Genomic DNA, 16,971 nt, shown 5'->3' on the forward strand with positions numbered 1-16,971 from the left:
GCATGCTCACACACGCACTGGAAGCACCTGGGTGCATCCGAGACACCAAGGCATTTTGAGAACACAACATTGTTTGAGGTAAGTAACGTTAACCTCTCAACTGCTGTTGATTGTTGTTGTTTACAGTCACTGCACACTATTATCATGACAATCTTATTTAATATTAACTTATTAGAAGGATTTAGGACTCAATACTTGACTACTTTTTATGATACAAACGGTTACAGTGACAGTAATTTCTTAATTTCTGACAGGAGTACACATCAAACATGCAAAATCAAACCGGTAGTTATTGATCTTTCGAATGGCATAACGCGACACGTACATATTCAATTGTGCCTGTTTTCGTTTCTTTGTGATCACAGAGCTTCGCTAAACAACAACTAAATAATGACCCTGCTAGCCAGTGAGTGTGATGAATGGGGACAGATCAACCCATTACGCAGCCGTTTGGCAGCAACTGCACTTGTCATTCTGGTGTCAAGCGTCAACTGTGAGAGAGACTTCTCCACACTGAACAGGGGAAGGACAGAGGGCACGGCAGTATGACCGAGTTGCCGAGATGTGCGCCAAACATTTAACCCCACTGCACTTACATGATAAACTGCATATTCTTCTTAACTAAAAGAAGAAGTACAAACAGTGCACTCCAAATACTTCTTTTCATTCATTCATTTGGCTAATTGTAGTTACCTTCCTTTTCAGGTTGAATCAGAGCTTTGCAACAAGCTGTGAGGAGAGCACCTGGCTGAAGGTCTCCATCAGCGGGCCGAGCCCAGAGGAATTCAACTACACAAGGGCATTAAAACTGGTTTTCTCAAAGCCCAGCAACATTAAATGTCCAAATTCAGGGTGTAAAGTTTGCCAATAGGGATGTAGGGAGATCAATACCATGTCATCCTCATCCAGTATTTATTTATTTATTTATTTTTTGTTTTCTAAAAAACAAACCAGTTCACCACAGGTAACCACTTTTGCTTCATTTCTTTGATGGCTCAAATGTATTCTCAAGTCGATTTTGTGTTCTGCCCGTTTGTGAACCACGTTCACCATACTTTGTGGGTGTGACTTTTTTTTTGCCGTGTCATCACCATTCATTATCTATACAACCAGTGTGTTTATGATTAAATTACTACTAGAGCACAAAATTGTTTACAAGAGCACATAGTTCTTCAGAGGTCTAGATTCTTAATTTTGCTCTCAAAGTGCATCAGATTGATGCATTTAACATCAAAATGTACAGAATCTTCTTACGGGGGTAGCATGCCCCCGGACAAAATCCTGTGGAGAAACACTGGAATCTGATAATGTTTCAAGGTTTACAGTTTGATAATCAGAACCTTCCTTCTACACAAGTCAGTCAGTAGGTAGATTTCTTTTAGTAATGCTGCTATAAATATTTTTCAATAGCAAAGTGTCTGTATCGGGGCCCAAGATCGGTTATCAGCCGACTCACAGCTCTGATATTGATATCGCCTCAAAAGGAGAAATCAGGACCTCACTACTTTACACATTAGGCAACTTGTAAATATTTAAACCATTTTCATGACTAAACAGCTGATTAGCATTTATAAATGTTACACAAGTTCTTTTTCATAAGGTATACAATATTAAAAATATATCAGCTTTGTTATGTTTTTTATCGAGTCAAGTTAGTGCTAAATTTGTATTTGGGAGTTTTTAATGTCTGATCCACACTACAGTATTTATACAATGTTAACAGAGGTAGAACATTCGAGACCCCAGACATAATGACAGACACCAAACACTATATTACCGATTAAGCTTACAACCCACGCTTAGCCTAACTGACCAATGATCGTGAGCTTCGAAACCTGGGATTTTGCAGAATTTCTTGTGGAAAAAAAAATCTGACTTCAGATCAGAACAAACACTAGTGACAACAGTTCAGCTTACTGGTTATCAGTCTGTCATGCAAGACGTCAAGATTCCAGTAAATCCGAGGGGTTAAAAATATACACACCTCACACCACAGTATAATCGGAGAAGATAATCGGACAAACTGGCGCTCATCTGAAGCTTCTGATTCGGGCAAAATTATCCTCTAGTGTGGCTCAGACATAAGGTTATCAAACTGACTCTACTAAAAAAAAATTACCCTTCTATATCAGTCAGAAAAATTAAAAAATGAAAGAGATCACATTAACACTATACATTTGCTAAATAATCTGATTATTCGGATGAAATCTAGGTGGCAACTTTCTTGAAATGTATATAATGAGATTTAAAAGGTAGTATGCTATTTACACAATCACGTGAATGCCGTAAATATGTGAATTTACACGGCCACTTTTAATAATAATGATGCAGTGAATGCCGAGATCGGGTAATAATCGGATTATTAGTATGCATGTAAACGCATTCAGGGAACATACTCGTAACGTAACTGGTTGTGCTAGTTAAATGTGTGGAAATGTAAACGTGGTTTAGGCTGTTCCACAGATCTCTCTTATCTGCATGTGAAATTTAGCAAGCACAGTGGCTGCACAAGCCATACAGAAGTGTCAGTATCACCGTGCTGACTCAGCATTAATATGCTTTCGGTTGTAGTTTAATCTTTTACAAATGGATGACACCTTTAGCTGGGTGACATTTCACAAGATCTACACTCAGAAAGAGCAAGTGACTGACTGACAAACTGACAGAAAGTGATCATGTGGGGCAAGCCGGCAGGTTTGGAGATTTTTATACTGTACACAATATCGTATTTTATAGTGCATTTAATGCAGATATGCTGATAAAGATGGCAGACTCGGGGAAAAAGGTGAAGCCCATCTCATAGGTATTGTAATATCAATTTTTAAACTTATAAAGCTTCCTTTCTGTTGAAGCCCATCTACCCAGACTGCTATTCAACAGAAAAAACAATGAGGAGAAATTTCAAAACGCTACATCCACCACAGGACGGAACAGACTAAAGCTAACACAAATCACACCTACCTACATGATTACAGCTAACTGCTGAAATAGAGCTCTTATATAAATATGACCACTCGCATCTTTAATACTTGTTCTACCAATAATTAGTTAGCTATGAAATTGAAACACTGTGTTTGTATCGTCGTGAAGTGTCTAGAACTTTCTAAAACTATATATGATTTAAAAAAAAATAAAATAAAATAAAAAATCCTTGATGCTATCTTACAGCCTTTTTATTCACGTTCAGTCTCGCATGTATTTGGTTAATGTGTAGACATTGCAACGTTTCACGTTTTTTGGTTTTGGGAAACATAAAAAAAAAAAAAAAAAAAAAAAAACTTACTGTCCTTTGGGGAACAAAAAAAAATAAAAAATCAACAGCAGCATCTAAAGCAAAAGCAGTAGCAGCAGTAACAATAAATAAATATAATCATAATTAAAAAAAAGATTCAACAACAATGAATAAGACAATAAAAATAACACACTAATTGTCCCTAGCAATAAAAAAAATAAACAGGAAAAAAAAAAACAGGTATATTGGTTTGATACCGTGGAAAGCTTTTCTGCAATGTCCAGCAGTCAGTGAAGATCAAACGCTAACCTCAACACCGTCAGGAAAATATACACTCCAAAAACCTTAGTACTCCCGTCACACTTTCCTTTCCCATCTCTCCTCATCTGTCCGTTCCTACATTCCCAAATTCCTTCACGTTCCTTTAGACGCCTTTCGCATATCCTGCCGCTCTTCTACTCGTACTGATCCTTCTGTCGACGTACAGTGTCCCGTTTCTCCCTACCCCACTTTCTTTCTTCGCTCACGCTCTCTTTTCTCCTTTCGCTCGTGCAGTGATTTGGCTTTAAGAGCAGTGACCTCTCAGCTACGGCTTTGGTTCTGGGAAATGTGGCTATTCTGCAAGCTGTGGACTGGTGACAAAGGAGACAAACCTACACTGCTTTGGTTTGCTGAACTTAAATGTGAAAACAACAAGCCGAAAGTGAATGGAACGAGGTAAAATAATGGAAAGACAGAATGATAATGATGACAATGATAAAAGGTCTGATTTAGATGGAGTTGGACGGGCGACAAAACCAAAAATGTTCCATTGACCGTTCAATGGAATTTATTTTCAGTCCTCATCTTTCCATCCAGACATGTCTTTATCTCCTTTTCTTACCTTCCCTTCTTCTTTACAGAAATGTTTACAGAACAGCTTAGCCACAATGCCAATTCTTCTCCTTTTGATCACTTCAGCTTGGTTTATGCTCCATTACAATGTGGTTCCTGAAATCTTCATCAGAAAAGCACTTTGGAGAAGTTCATGATTGGGGGATGTCAATGGTTGGATCTAAATGTGCCGCCCAACTGAGCTGTGATTGGCCAGTAGAGACAAGTAAAGAGTGAAATGGGTGGGAATTGGTACCACCTTTAACTCGATGAACTCTGAGATGCAATGTAAAGTAGCTAAGCTGTTGGTCATTTCCCCAACAGCAACACAGTGAATGTTTATTAGCCTGTTTGATCAACCAGGTGATGTTAATGAATGTGATGCTTCATTTTCTTTTTGAATTTGTTCATTTATATATGTCCAGTTGGTCAAGTCAACACAATAAAGGTGTTTCTTATGAAGTCACTGGTTTTTTTGTGGCTTAGCTAGCTAAATTTTTTATGTATCCAGTCCAACATAACCACCTCCTCAGATAATATCGAAAGCTATGACAACCTCACCTCTGTGGAGGCTAGTCAGAAAAGGCGCTTCCATCTGGACACTACTTGCAAATAGCCGAGAAACTCTCTGATATTCTGTAAAACCAGGAACGTTCTGGTGCTTCTGATGAAGCATAAACCAGGCATTAGGTGGGTATTATCTTTGACAGCAAACAAATCCCCTCTCAGTCTTTTTTCCTGCTTGCATACCTATAACTCTCCTGAGGTGTGTATAATAAAAGTATGGTCTAGATTAAATGCTACAAGCTAAACTAATTTTTTTTTTATTTTGTCTTTACAGCAAAATAACTTCCCATCAGCAAATGTTGAAAGTCAATCACTTTTAAGCACTATTTCTAACAAGTCCTAATTTTCTAACCGTGTGGTAGATCTGTTACGGACAAACACACATTTCAGAATACTACTGTTTCCATCTATTTTCCTTGAGTTATTAAATATCTACGGACACGCGAAGCTGTCCAGGAAAATGAGGACCTGCCATATATTAAAAATTAGATCTAATAGGACTACTCACAAATGCACAAAACACACACACACACACACACACACACACACACACACACCTTGGCTCAGTGTTGTTCGACTACTCTGTTCAGTCCCTGAGTAAGGGGCTAATGGAGGATGTGGAGCTAACGACCGTGGTGAAGGACACAGTATCAGTATGAACACAAAACTGTACACACACTACGTAGGGCGGCTACACACACCGCGCAGCCATATGGCTTACACTGATTTGAAGTCAATACGTGATGTAAGATGTGATGATATTCACAGCTCTCGCTTTACACTGTACAGTGCTCTATAGCTTATAACGGTAGTGAATGTGTATGACACTATACATGTGAACGTGCACGACTAGCAACTCCTAAGGCTAATGTCCGTCCTGATGGAGTGGTGGATGAAAAGAAAAGAAAAAAATATATAAAGATAAATATAAATAAGTTTCAAATTTACAACACACTTGCCCGTGTCTGTCTGTCAGTCATCTTTACTCTGTCTCAAACCAGCCTTTATCACTTGCTCCATCCCTTCCCCTTTTCACACACAACCCTCCACGCTCTCTCTTCATCCGTCCCTCTGTCTCTCCGTCCGCTCGTCTCTGCATGCGCGGCTACCTGCTGAACAGCGAGTGGAGCTGGTGTTGGCTGTAGCACTGGCTGCTGCGTGGAGACTCGGTGCGCTCCATCACTGTCTGAAACCAGCCTGCCACGTCCACTTCCAACACCTCGTAGCGCCGGATGAAACTGTGTTCCTGTCGCATGAAGGGAAGAGGTGAGGGATCAAAGACTCAGGAAAAGCAGCACACAGATATATACTATAATTATATAGATACTATAACTAACTGAGATGCTTTTCTGCTCACCACGGTTGTAAAGAGTGCTTATTTGAGTTACTATAGACTTCCTGTCAGCTCAGACCAGTCTGGTCATTCTTTTCTGATCTCTGTCATCAATAAGGTGTTTCAGCCTGCAGACCCTCTGCTCACAGGATGTTTTTTTGTTTTTTACACCATTCTCTGTGTAAAAAAACTCTAAAGACTGTTGTGTGTGAAAATCCCAGGAGATCAGCAGTTTCTAAAGTACTCAAACCAGCCCATCTGGCAACAACAACCATGAAAGCAGCTCCACCAATCACATTTTAGAACCGAAACTATCCATTTTATAACTGACGTTAAACGTAAGGTGTTGTTTTCCAACGGACACTTACTGGAGCCTGAATCTCTAAGCGTGCTCTTTTGGGTATATAGCGCACTACAGTGCTATTATGTGATACCCTATGTAGTGAGCATATATGTTGAATAGTGTTGCAGTTGTCTAACTGTATTGGAGGTTTAAAGCCTAATATCAGCAACAAGACATACTTGTTGGCAACTGAATAAAAACAAATCTGAAACATTTATGCTAATGACAGAAGTATGATATTGCTGCCTTGTTTTTGTTTTTTTTTTTGCACAGAAAGCAACACAACTTTTACTTTCCATGGTTAATGTGATACAAACAGTGTAGTGCTATCGCTAACATTTGCTCTGTCTGTGGGATTACATACAATAGACGCTTAATATCTGAAAGTGATATTTAAATGAATACTACTCACTATTATAATATTACATATTATTTGGAGGGTAGGGTATACTGTGGTAAAATTATGTCATTAGTGAGACACTTACAAGCAGCTTGTGGTATTTTGGCCTTTTTCTGTGATCCTTTGTGAGGCTGCAAGGACAAAGGGCAAATAATATACATTTAATACACTAATTAAACTGAGTAGACTTTAATGTGTACTGCATATGTCATCATTCAAGTGGACATGCTGACAGTGTTTGTATGTGTGTGTATGCATGTATACCAGTCTTTAACAAAGGACTGGAAATCGAGGGAGAAGCCCATGCTGAGAGGCAGAAGAGGAGGGTCCTCCTGTAGCACTTTGGTCAGCACCTCGAAGTCTGTCTTGCAGTTCTTGTATGGGAATTGTCCTGTAGCCAGCTCCACCTACAGGACACGAGGACACGTGGGCAATAAGACATCAACTATAATGAGCATCAGCAGTATCACATGCGGTAATATGCATAAACCAAGTAACTGCTGCTGCTTCTGGAAACTTCTCAGTAGAAGAATCTTACTAAAAAAAACAGCTTTAAACAAAGGATTCAGTAAAAATTCCTTAGTTCTTGTATCAGCGTAATATCTGTAGTTGCAATGCTAATGTTCAACTCAGCTGAGCAGGTACAGTCTCTCTCTGTCTTTCTTTCTCTCTGTCTCTGTCTCTCTCTCTGCCAGCAGCCAGTCAAAGCATGTCAGGGCCCAGAGTAAGTTAAGTGTGGTCAAAAAAGGAAAACAGAGGAGAGGAGAGTGTCAGCATACAGTCATTTAAATAAATAGCACAAGTCTGGTCTAGCAGTCTGGTCTAGTATTAGGAAATAACTTGTAGTCCATCCGAGATTCACAACAGCGCTGTCAGTTAGCTCAAGCCTGCTGTGGGAGAGGTGTTTTCTTGGAGGTTGGTTTATAGGTAATGGTAAAGTAGGTTCTGTGCCATTGCTTAGGTTGGGCTTCCCTGTTTTGCTGTCTGGTGAATTAATTAGAAAATATTTTTCAAACCTTATAAATCATTTACTTCCCTATCTTGGCCTGTTATGTGTTTTGCTGTTAGATGTTAATAATTTTATGAAGCAAATGGAAAACCTACCAGAGAGATGCCAAGACTCCAAACATCGGCTCTGATGTCATAGTCAGGCTTACTGGGGTCTGGAGGGTCTATTCGCTCAGGCTGAACATATTAACACACACACACACAAACACCACAAGATTACACTACAGCCACAGCACAGAATATCTCAGTGCTCTATACTGTAGACAGCATCAGTCAGTCGCTGAACATGTGCATGTGTGGGCATGATAGTGAGCACAGTTCACTAGAACCCAAATTCTCATTGTGAAAGTGTCTCCTCACTCACCGCCATGTAAGCAGCACAGCCGGCGCTGCGGGTTTTAGCTTTGGAGTCGACAAGGCGGCCGCTGATTCCAAAATCACAGAGCTTGATCTGGCCTTTAGCGTCCAACAGGATGTTTGAGGGCTTCACGTCTCGGTGGATGACGCCATGCTTCTCCTTCAGATACAGCAGAGCCTTCACTATCTGCAGAGTGAGGAACAGAGAAGAGATTCTTAGCTTATTCTTTAATTCCTGTGGGACTCTTTGCAGGTCAACATGAGTTCTAATGTCACATCTGTGATTTTAACCACCCAATACAGCTAAGAACACATTTTCCCCTCATTGCTTAATTTCATCTACATGAGCTACATAAACAGAACAGCGGAAACAAGAGAGGAAAGGGAACACAATGAACACTCACCGCCACGGTCATCTTCCCCAGAATGCACTCTGGTATGGGCCCCTGGATCCGCTTTTTTAGCTTCTCCGCACACGTCCCCATCAGCTCCATAGCAATAAACACATCGGTCTGTGAGTACAGAAACAAACGATTCGGAATTTAAACTCCCAAAATAAATTAAAAAAAAAAAAAACACCGCTAATACATTCACTGACCACTTTATTAGGAACACCTAATGTGTATGACTCACGTTGGTGACTATGGCGCCATAGCACTGGATGATATACGGGCAGTCATGGCTCTTTAAGACCACATCCAGATCCATAAGTATCCTCTTATTCTCATCCTTATTACCCGTCCGCCGCATTTGCTGTAGACACACACAAAGCAGTTGTGCAAAATTAACAAACAGGATATGTTAAAACAGCTAACTAAATCATATACACTCCGCTGTACTTGTTCATAAACGCACACACTGCTGGAAACATGCAGGGCTGGAAAGAGTAAATAGTAATTACTTACTGGATTTAATAGTAGGCATTCAGATAGGCAATTAAAGAGTCATTAAGAAAGGAAAACCCAAGGCCACATGTACACACATTACTTTATTTATCTTTCAAGTAGCACTTACACACAAACAAAATCCTACAAATGCTTTACAGCAAAAAAGAGGCAAAGGGACACAGTGCTGCATTAAGAGACAGCAGTTGTCAAATAAACATGTGAATTCTGTCAAGGTGTTAAACATTTTTGTGGAACACTTTCAAAAATAGTCGTAAATTAAGCTCTAAATCGACACGTGTTCTTTTTAAGAGGGAAGAATTTGTAGTCATGTTTCTGCTTGATTGTGCATAGATACTTAGAAAGTGATTAAGTTAAACTACTACCTTGTCTTTTAGTCTGTGTTATTCCAAGCAAACGCTGATCGCAGGAAAGTACAGAGTGGTTCAGTGTGTGTGTGTGTGTGTGTGTGTGTGTGTGTATACTCACCTTAACAGCGATGACATGACCAGTTTTCTTAAAGCGCACTTTGAACACCTGTCCACAGGTACCACTTCCAATCTCGCCCTCGTTGATCAGATCCGTCACCTCCGCAGGGTAACGCTGCAACACACACAACCACAGCAATTTAGCAGTCAATTTCCATGAAATGAGAGTTTATAGTTTTTTTTTTTAAGATTTTGATATTTCCACATACACTGGCCAATTAATTAGGTATAACCTACAGTATAGGTCACTCTGCACGTATACGATTACTGACTGTAGCCTGTATGTTGCTCTGCAGTCAATCTAAACGATTACATTATAAATTGCAGATATTAAAAGCACTACCAGCAAATAGCCTCCATGACTATGGCATTCACATAACAATCAGCTCATTTAGCCACTCAGAGTTTTCTGGAAAATCATTAACTCTCTCCACATTACTAGCAAGAAAATCCCAGAAGAGGCAGTGAAATTTTACCACATAAAAAACAAGTGTATGCTGAGAGACAAGGCGATTCTTTATGTATTTCAAGACTTGTGATGTCAATGGTGCGTCTTACCTGTCCGTCAATCTTCAGGTAACCCGTCTGTTTCATGATTTCCTGTAGTTTCTGGTCGATTTCAGCACTGCGCACACAGAAACCATGTTTAGTTCACTGTATACAGTGCGTGCGTAATAATATATATTAATATAGATATATATGTAAGTTGCATACTTCTCCAAGCTCTTCTGCAGGCCATAGGGTGGCGTAGGCAACGTGAGCATGTGTCGTGGTCGACTGGGGTACGAATGGTGCTGTGGTGAGCTCTCTGAGGAAGAGGAGCGGCTCCCGCCGTCGTTAGCCAGCGGCAGCTGCAAAGCTGAAGACGGGGAAAATGGAGAGAGGGAGAACAAGCAGAAGAAACACAATCAGAGGCAGAGTGGACAGTGTCTTCTTGTCAGGGGGATAACTGGGATCAACTGGGACAACAAGAATGCTTGCTTTTAAAATGTAGCCAGACAATCTGTAATTTATACAGGGTTGGTCTCGCATCTTTTAAAGGGATATTACTTCAAAACAAAAGCTGGAATTATCTCTAGTGCTTAAAACGTTTATTTGCCTAACGAATCAGACCCATTTGTTCAATGTAAAGTGTATACCTCATACACCTTATAGTAATATGTTAAACAACATAATAGCCTGAGACTAGTGGCTCATGAAAATGTCGATGTGGTTCAAATTTCATTTGACACTCCTGTGTTCAGCCTTACAGTGTGAAGGCTTACTGATTGACGTGCATTTCCTCCACCGGAAAACATGCCTGTGGATGAAAACTGGTTAGTGTGGGTTAGTCAGTGCAGTCAGGCACCTGAGCCACACACAAACATCAAGACACCTACAGTACACACGAACACACACACACTCTTGCAGCACTCAGCGTTGAAAACTGTCAGCCATTCCGAAAGATAGACGAACAGATAGACAGATTGAGAGGAGGAAAAAGGCCAGACTAGATCAAACCCAGCCACAACCGACCACTTCAGATGCTCTGTCAAGTGCTGTATTAGCTTGTGTGTGTACGTGTGTATGTTTGCGACCGAGCCGTGCAGTTACAGCGACGTCATGCACAGTGTCTGTCCATCCATCGAAACGGGTTAATCCATTCTCCAACTCAAACACACCGCCACACACAAACACACACACACACAGCTCTGCCACTGAAACTCGCTCTAGCAGAGGAAGAGAGGCATGGAGCAAGAAATGTATGGATGGATGAATGGATGGATGGATGGATGAGCCGAAAAATGAAGGATGGATGAAGGATAGGACAGAATCAAATTGAGGTGATGCAGGCAGAGAGCAAAGTCTTTACTCAAGTCTGACACTCGTAGTGCTTTATCCCTACTTTGCTGCATGAAGCGCACTGAGCGATGAAATGAAATGTAATCATGATGTATGGAAGCCTGTCTTTGGGAAAGTGTGGGGAGGAATGGTATAAAAAAGAAAAGAGAAAGCAAAGAAAAAAAAAGGTGCTGAAAGAGAAGGAATATTATGGCTAGGTTTACATGCAAAGGTTTGCATATAATCTGGACATATTTACTACAAAAAATTTAACATTAAAGCAAATGAAATTTAGCATTTAAATGTCTTGCTCATATTAAATTATATCACATGTCTAAACGTCTGAAGTTATCAGACAGTGAGAAGATGAATTTCTGTCCTGCATCATTCTGTTTCAAAATATTAATCCATCTTGTTTACCTGGACAGAAATTTCATTCAGACAGGTATCAACTAGTTTGTACATGATTTTTTTTTTTTTTTTGCCCGCACAATTGAGCCATGAGCATGACTACTAACTATTAAATATTAGGCTGCATGTAAGCATAGCTAATCAGACAGAAAGATCAAGAGAGAAAGAGGAAAAGGGACAGAATGAATGAATGAGAGTGTGGTGTGATGTATGTATGTGGGGGGGGAGAGAGAAAGAGAGAGAGAGAGAGAGACACAGAGAGAGAGAGAGAGAGAGAGATAAAGAGAGGGATGCAGTGGCAGAGGGTGATTTGGTGAATGGTACCTGCGCGCTGGGAAGGGGCTGGAGCAGGACTGAGCTGGATCACGATGACTAGATACAGGAGAGAAAAAACACACATACGCTCATTACTGAGAAAAAAAAAATATATCAGCCACTCTCCACCTCTCACACACACACTGCAGAGATCTCTTCTGATCTTGAACTCATGTACACAAACACTTCACACACACCTATGTCTGATACTAGACTACATCTTATCCACCACTCAAGAAAAACTCTTGTAAACACATACACACAAACAAACCGTGAAGCTTCTACAAACATGCTTGCCATGTGGATCAATATTTATGTGCCAAAGTAAGAGCACACTTAAAAATCAGTTTATCAGATAAACCATATAAATGCTATGACATAAGTGCACTAGGTATGTACATAACATAATTACTGACTGAAGCCCAGCCACCATTTGTTAGACCTTCTTTACTCCTACCATTATTGAAAAGGAACCACCAGAGGACCACCAAATATTACTTACATTGTGGACCCTTCTCAGCACAAAAGCGCCAGAAAAATGTGGTCAGAGAATGACAATGACCTACAACTATCACAGTATAACTAATGTGAATCCATAACGATCTCTACCCTGATCAAGTACCAGTGTCTCTCACCGAGATACCACCTAAGCACCATGTGGTAAGAGGACCTGATATGATGACCAAAAAGTGTAAATACATTACAATGTAGGTGTAGCCTAGGTGTAGTAAAAAAAATCCTGTAAAAGACTTTTACCTTAAAAAGATACCTACACGTAATATGTTCCTCAGTCCAACACACGTTATATAAAACCAAACCCTACTCTAGTCATTTTGAAACCAAATCAGACATCAGGAGGTGCATTAATATCTAGTCTCAGCCTTGGCTGCTCTGCCTACAAACCAACCCATGTGTGTGTTATAGGAATACACCAGTTTGATACTGAGTATTGGTATAATGTCTTTAAATGGTAACTGGCAATTCCAGTCCCATTCATGGATTTTATGCATTGAAGGAGTGTAATGTAGACTGACACAACGCCTGTTCACACCCGCACCACCACAAAACACAGCAAGAGAAGTACCAGTTACTGTGAGGAGGTTAGGATTAGATATTATACATGCAGCTGGACACAACTATTAGGATCTTGATATTTACAATGTCTCGTCGACTAGCCACACTTTCTTGTACCACTTGTTATCACTCCTATGGTGCACGATGATATCAATGAGCTTTTCCGGGTACTTGACCTGTATCTCATATTTGTTGTAACCAAAAGCATTTCCTCAGCTCTTATGAATCATAGCAAAACAAGCTGCATCCAGGTCATGGCACCATTTTCACAATCACCCCCACCTGCACATCACTTTGGTTGTCTGTCAAACGGCCGCTTCTTGTGAAAGTTGGCAGTTGTTCACCACAATTGGTGACAAAATCTACCAGACACAGCTTCTGACTGGCTCAACAGAACAGCTTTAGCCCTATTGTTGGGAGATCACAAGTTTGATTAAAGGCAATGCCACAGCCATCAAGAAAGCAAAACTGACTGTAGTCTTAATATAGGAGGGATGGCACTACTCTCTCTCCCCTATCAATCAGATGTATATTAGCCAAAGTGGCCATCAGTGAGTTCATGTATGTGGAAGAGGATAGACAGCGCTTTCCTCTGAGTGAGTTATGCTGCCCCGTGAAGCAGCATCAGCAGCATTTCGGAAAGATGCAGATGTTGGTCTCATGTTTCTCGAAGGAAGCACGTCCCTCCCTGGTTTGTTGGGGATAGTTAGGTAGTGGGTGAGAATTGGCAAGACCGGAATGGGGGTTGGGGGGGAAGGGGGTAAACGACCAGGCACTTGCCACACAGCTTGTGAGATAAACATATTCCCAATGTTGACAGTTTCTACACCTAATGTTGCCACAACCCCATCAGCACCTTGACCAAGCCCACTTAAACCATACACAGGAATCAACTGGTGAAATTCAGACGATCCATTTCGGTTAAGTGAAGTTGCAGATAAAATACCTCCCTGGCCTTGTGAAGAGGTTTGTGAAATCAGATTCAGACCTCCAGTTTCAACTGGTCGTGAAATGCATTCATAAACATAAGTGTGAATGCACTCGAACACAAACCAAACCTCTGCTTATACATTATATAACAAAAAACTTGGGTCAGGGATGCTGAAGCTGGTGCAACCATATTTTGCATAAAACAAGTGATCAAATGTTAAGAAATGACTTGCATATTAGAGATGATACTGAAATCAGTTTTCAATCCAGCTACAAATGTAAACACTGGTGGTTATATGCTGATGAAGATCCAAAACAAGAAAACATGCATGGAACAATTAGGTGTAAAATCTGTTTAAATGTCTTAGGTGTATTTACACTTTTAGGTGCAATCGCACAATTTTTAGGTCTACAGTCCACATCCAGGATATAATCCTGACACGCATTCAACTGCCAAGTGTGAACAGGGTTTTCAAAACCTGATCCAAAACCTGATCCATGGATCTCTGCAATTTAACAGACCAAAGTGTATAGATGAAGAAGGGACTATCCAAACAGACATACACAAGGTGTGAAATCTGTAACTGAATCTGTTTGGGGTTGGCACAGGTTTGATTGCGAAATAGCGACCAGTGTGAACATGACACCTCCATAATTGGCATCTAAATGTGTGTGTGTTTTGTTTAAACGGACCGTCTATAGTTTTACCTGATTACCTGTATTTGGTTTTAAACCTTTCTGGAAAGAAAGAAGGACTAATTCGGATTATTTGAGATCTCTGTATTCAGGAGAACAAATCCTGCCAGTTACGTTAGCATGTTAGCTCACGTTAGACGGCTAATTATGAGTTATGCTAACTAGCTACCCTCAGAGCGGTCAAATTTGGAAAGCTAACGTTAAACCGCTGACGTTCTTCTTAACACATTCCTGCTACATAGGAAACGTATTTTCTTCGTAAACACGAGTACACTTAACTAAGCAAAAAAATATATATATACATATTTTCCTAAAACAAAATAATCTGGGTTGAATGTATAATTAGCTAGGCTAGCTATCGTTAGCCATGTCATGTTGACTGATTATGGACAAGGGCCTGCTAGTTTAGCTTTATAGTCAACCACACATAACAAAATCTATATACATGTTTACAGTTTAAATGTTTTAATAAATATGTACGTATTTTCTATTTGTATACACGCTGAATAAACATTAGCTTAATTGGTCAACGCGCTGTCAACCGTTTAGACAGGAGCTCAGGTCTGAGCGCTTGCTGTTTTGTTTATGTAGCTAGCCAGTTAGCACGTTAGCTAGTGCCCAGGCTCGCTCCCGTCTCTCCGCTAAACTCTCATAAACCTCCGCGCGCACTTACTGGGCCTCGGGCGCGAGCGCTGCGGGCTCATGTCGATGTTGAGGTCGATCCGTCTGCGGGGTTCGTTATTTTCCTGCTTCAGTTTCTCCTCGATTCGGGAGAGTCTCTGTTCCAGCGACGACATCTTGGAAAAATTCAGCACCATCGGAGCGTCTCCCCGCAGAAACTCCACACACACACACACACACACACTCTCTCTCTCTCTCTCTCTCTGAAACTCACACACACTACCCAGCGGTGGGGACGCGCAGAGCAGCCAGAGCAGAGCAGCACCAGACTAGCGTGCTGAACAGTGTGCTTACTAGCGCATTAAAAGTGCAATAGTCGATTTTTTCCCCTTACCAAGAACACAAATACGTTGGAAAAATACGTAGAACGTGATGAAAAACGATGGTTTAAGCTGTGACTTCAGGAGAATAGTATTACTCGGCTGCAAAAACCCCTTTGGAAAAACTGCCTTACGGTCCGGAAAGCATGTTTGTGTTTACATGGCCATCCTGTCAGTCATTTTATACACACTCCCTCACACTCCTTCACTCTGCACCCTGCTAACATGCTAATACCACAACTTAGCGCTCATTAAGAGAAAAAAAAGGACAAGGACTGCTAAATCATTAGCCAGATTTTAAAGTGTTTATGAAAATCCTTGGTAATGCAAACGCTAGTTGAAACACCACTTTGTGTTCATGGGTGGGAAAAGCGGGGTGGGCTCAAAGAGTTAAAAAAAAAATAAACATTCACATCTTATTCGCCACCTACTTAACAGACAGAGACCTAATCTTGGAAAACTTTGAGAAATCTTACCTAATGCACCTTACAATATATTGCATACTACTTAGTAAAGTAGTATTTGTTTTGTGACATAGCCAATGACAGTGACAGGACTTAAAGGTACAGTGGTTGATTTTTTTTCTTACTTGTACAAACAACCTAGAAAACATGTAGTACATGATAAATAATAATTGTTTAAGCCATGGCCTCTGCACAAGTGTATTATGTGGCTGAGAAAACCAGTTTGTAAAAGTGCATTATGGTCCAGAGTGCTTGTTTGTGTTTACACAGGCCTCATAGACACTCTCTAACACCCCTTCACTCTCCTTCTCAGTTCTTGCGTCTCGGGTAACACTGTTTACATTTGGCAGTACAGTGAGACAGCAAGACACCTTGTTAGCAAAAGACAATCTTCTTTGCAGTGAACTGTGTGGGCCAATATTTGCTTGGGTGTCGTGCATGCGTGACAAAGCATACAGTCTAAAGCCTTGTTCCAGCTGAGTAAAAAGAGCTGTGCCAGTGTTCTTACATATATGATGGAAGTTCATTTTCAGGAGATCCTGCAGACACTGGGTGCTACTGCTGGAGCTTAACAGTTCAAAACCTCACTACAAATAAAAATACCACAGCAAAGGCATGAATCAGTATGAGCTAAATTTTGCACGTTTATTATGTTGTAACTTGGCTTTCGAGCAGTTGAATGTCTGAGTGCGCTTGAAAGTGATGTCATGCATGAGGACTGTTATTTATCACAATGAAGATTCACAATATAAACACAACTGAACACAAGATAAT

General features: G+C 40.5%; 1 protein-coding gene across 2 annotated transcripts; it reads right to left on the reverse strand.

Moving 5' to 3' along the window:
- Positions 1–1,381: 1,381 nt before the first annotated feature.
- Positions 1,382–15,909, reverse strand: map2k7 (mitogen-activated protein kinase kinase 7). Of its 2 annotated transcripts, XM_053229686.1 has the most exons (12): positions 15,406–15,909; positions 12,042–12,089; positions 10,200–10,344; positions 10,044–10,110; positions 9,487–9,600; positions 8,747–8,866; positions 8,518–8,625; positions 8,121–8,300; positions 7,853–7,933; positions 7,013–7,155; positions 6,834–6,879; positions 1,382–5,918 (listed from the first exon to the last, which is right to left on the reverse strand). In XM_053229686.1, the coding sequence occupies exons 1-12, from the start codon at positions 15,548–15,550 to the stop codon at positions 5,778–5,780; spliced, it is 1,338 nt and encodes a 445-aa protein (XP_053085661.1). In that variant the 5' UTR covers positions 15,551–15,909; the 3' UTR covers positions 1,382–5,777. The 2 variants fall into 2 exon arrangements, with proteins under 2 accessions (XP_053085661.1, XP_053085662.1); XM_053229687.1 differs by lacking the exon at positions 12,042–12,089 and having other exon boundaries at positions 15,406–15,907.
- Between the last annotated feature and the right edge of the window lie 1,062 nt (positions 15,910–16,971).

Source organism: Pangasianodon hypophthalmus, chromosome 26 (assembly GCF_027358585.1).
Source record: "Pangasianodon hypophthalmus isolate fPanHyp1 chromosome 26, fPanHyp1.pri, whole genome shotgun sequence".
Taxonomy (NCBI): Eukaryota; Metazoa; Chordata; class Actinopteri; order Siluriformes; family Pangasiidae; genus Pangasianodon; species Pangasianodon hypophthalmus.

What these genes read in the sequence shown, in the direction of transcription:
- map2k7 (XM_053229686.1), bottom strand. Translation starts at nt 15,550, where the DNA reads ATGGTGCTGAATTTTTCCAAGATGTCGTCGCTGGAACAGAGACTCTCC. An exon ending in GTCATGTCATCGCTGTTAAG is followed by an intron (nt 8,867 to 9,486) that starts GTGAGTATACAC and finishes GTGTGTCTACAG; the next exon opens with CAAATGCGGCGGACGGGTAA. An exon ending in TGGGGAAGATGACCGTGGCG is followed by an intron (nt 8,301 to 8,517) that starts GTGAGTGTTCAT and finishes CTCACTCTGCAG; the next exon opens with ATAGTGAAGGCTCTGCTGTA.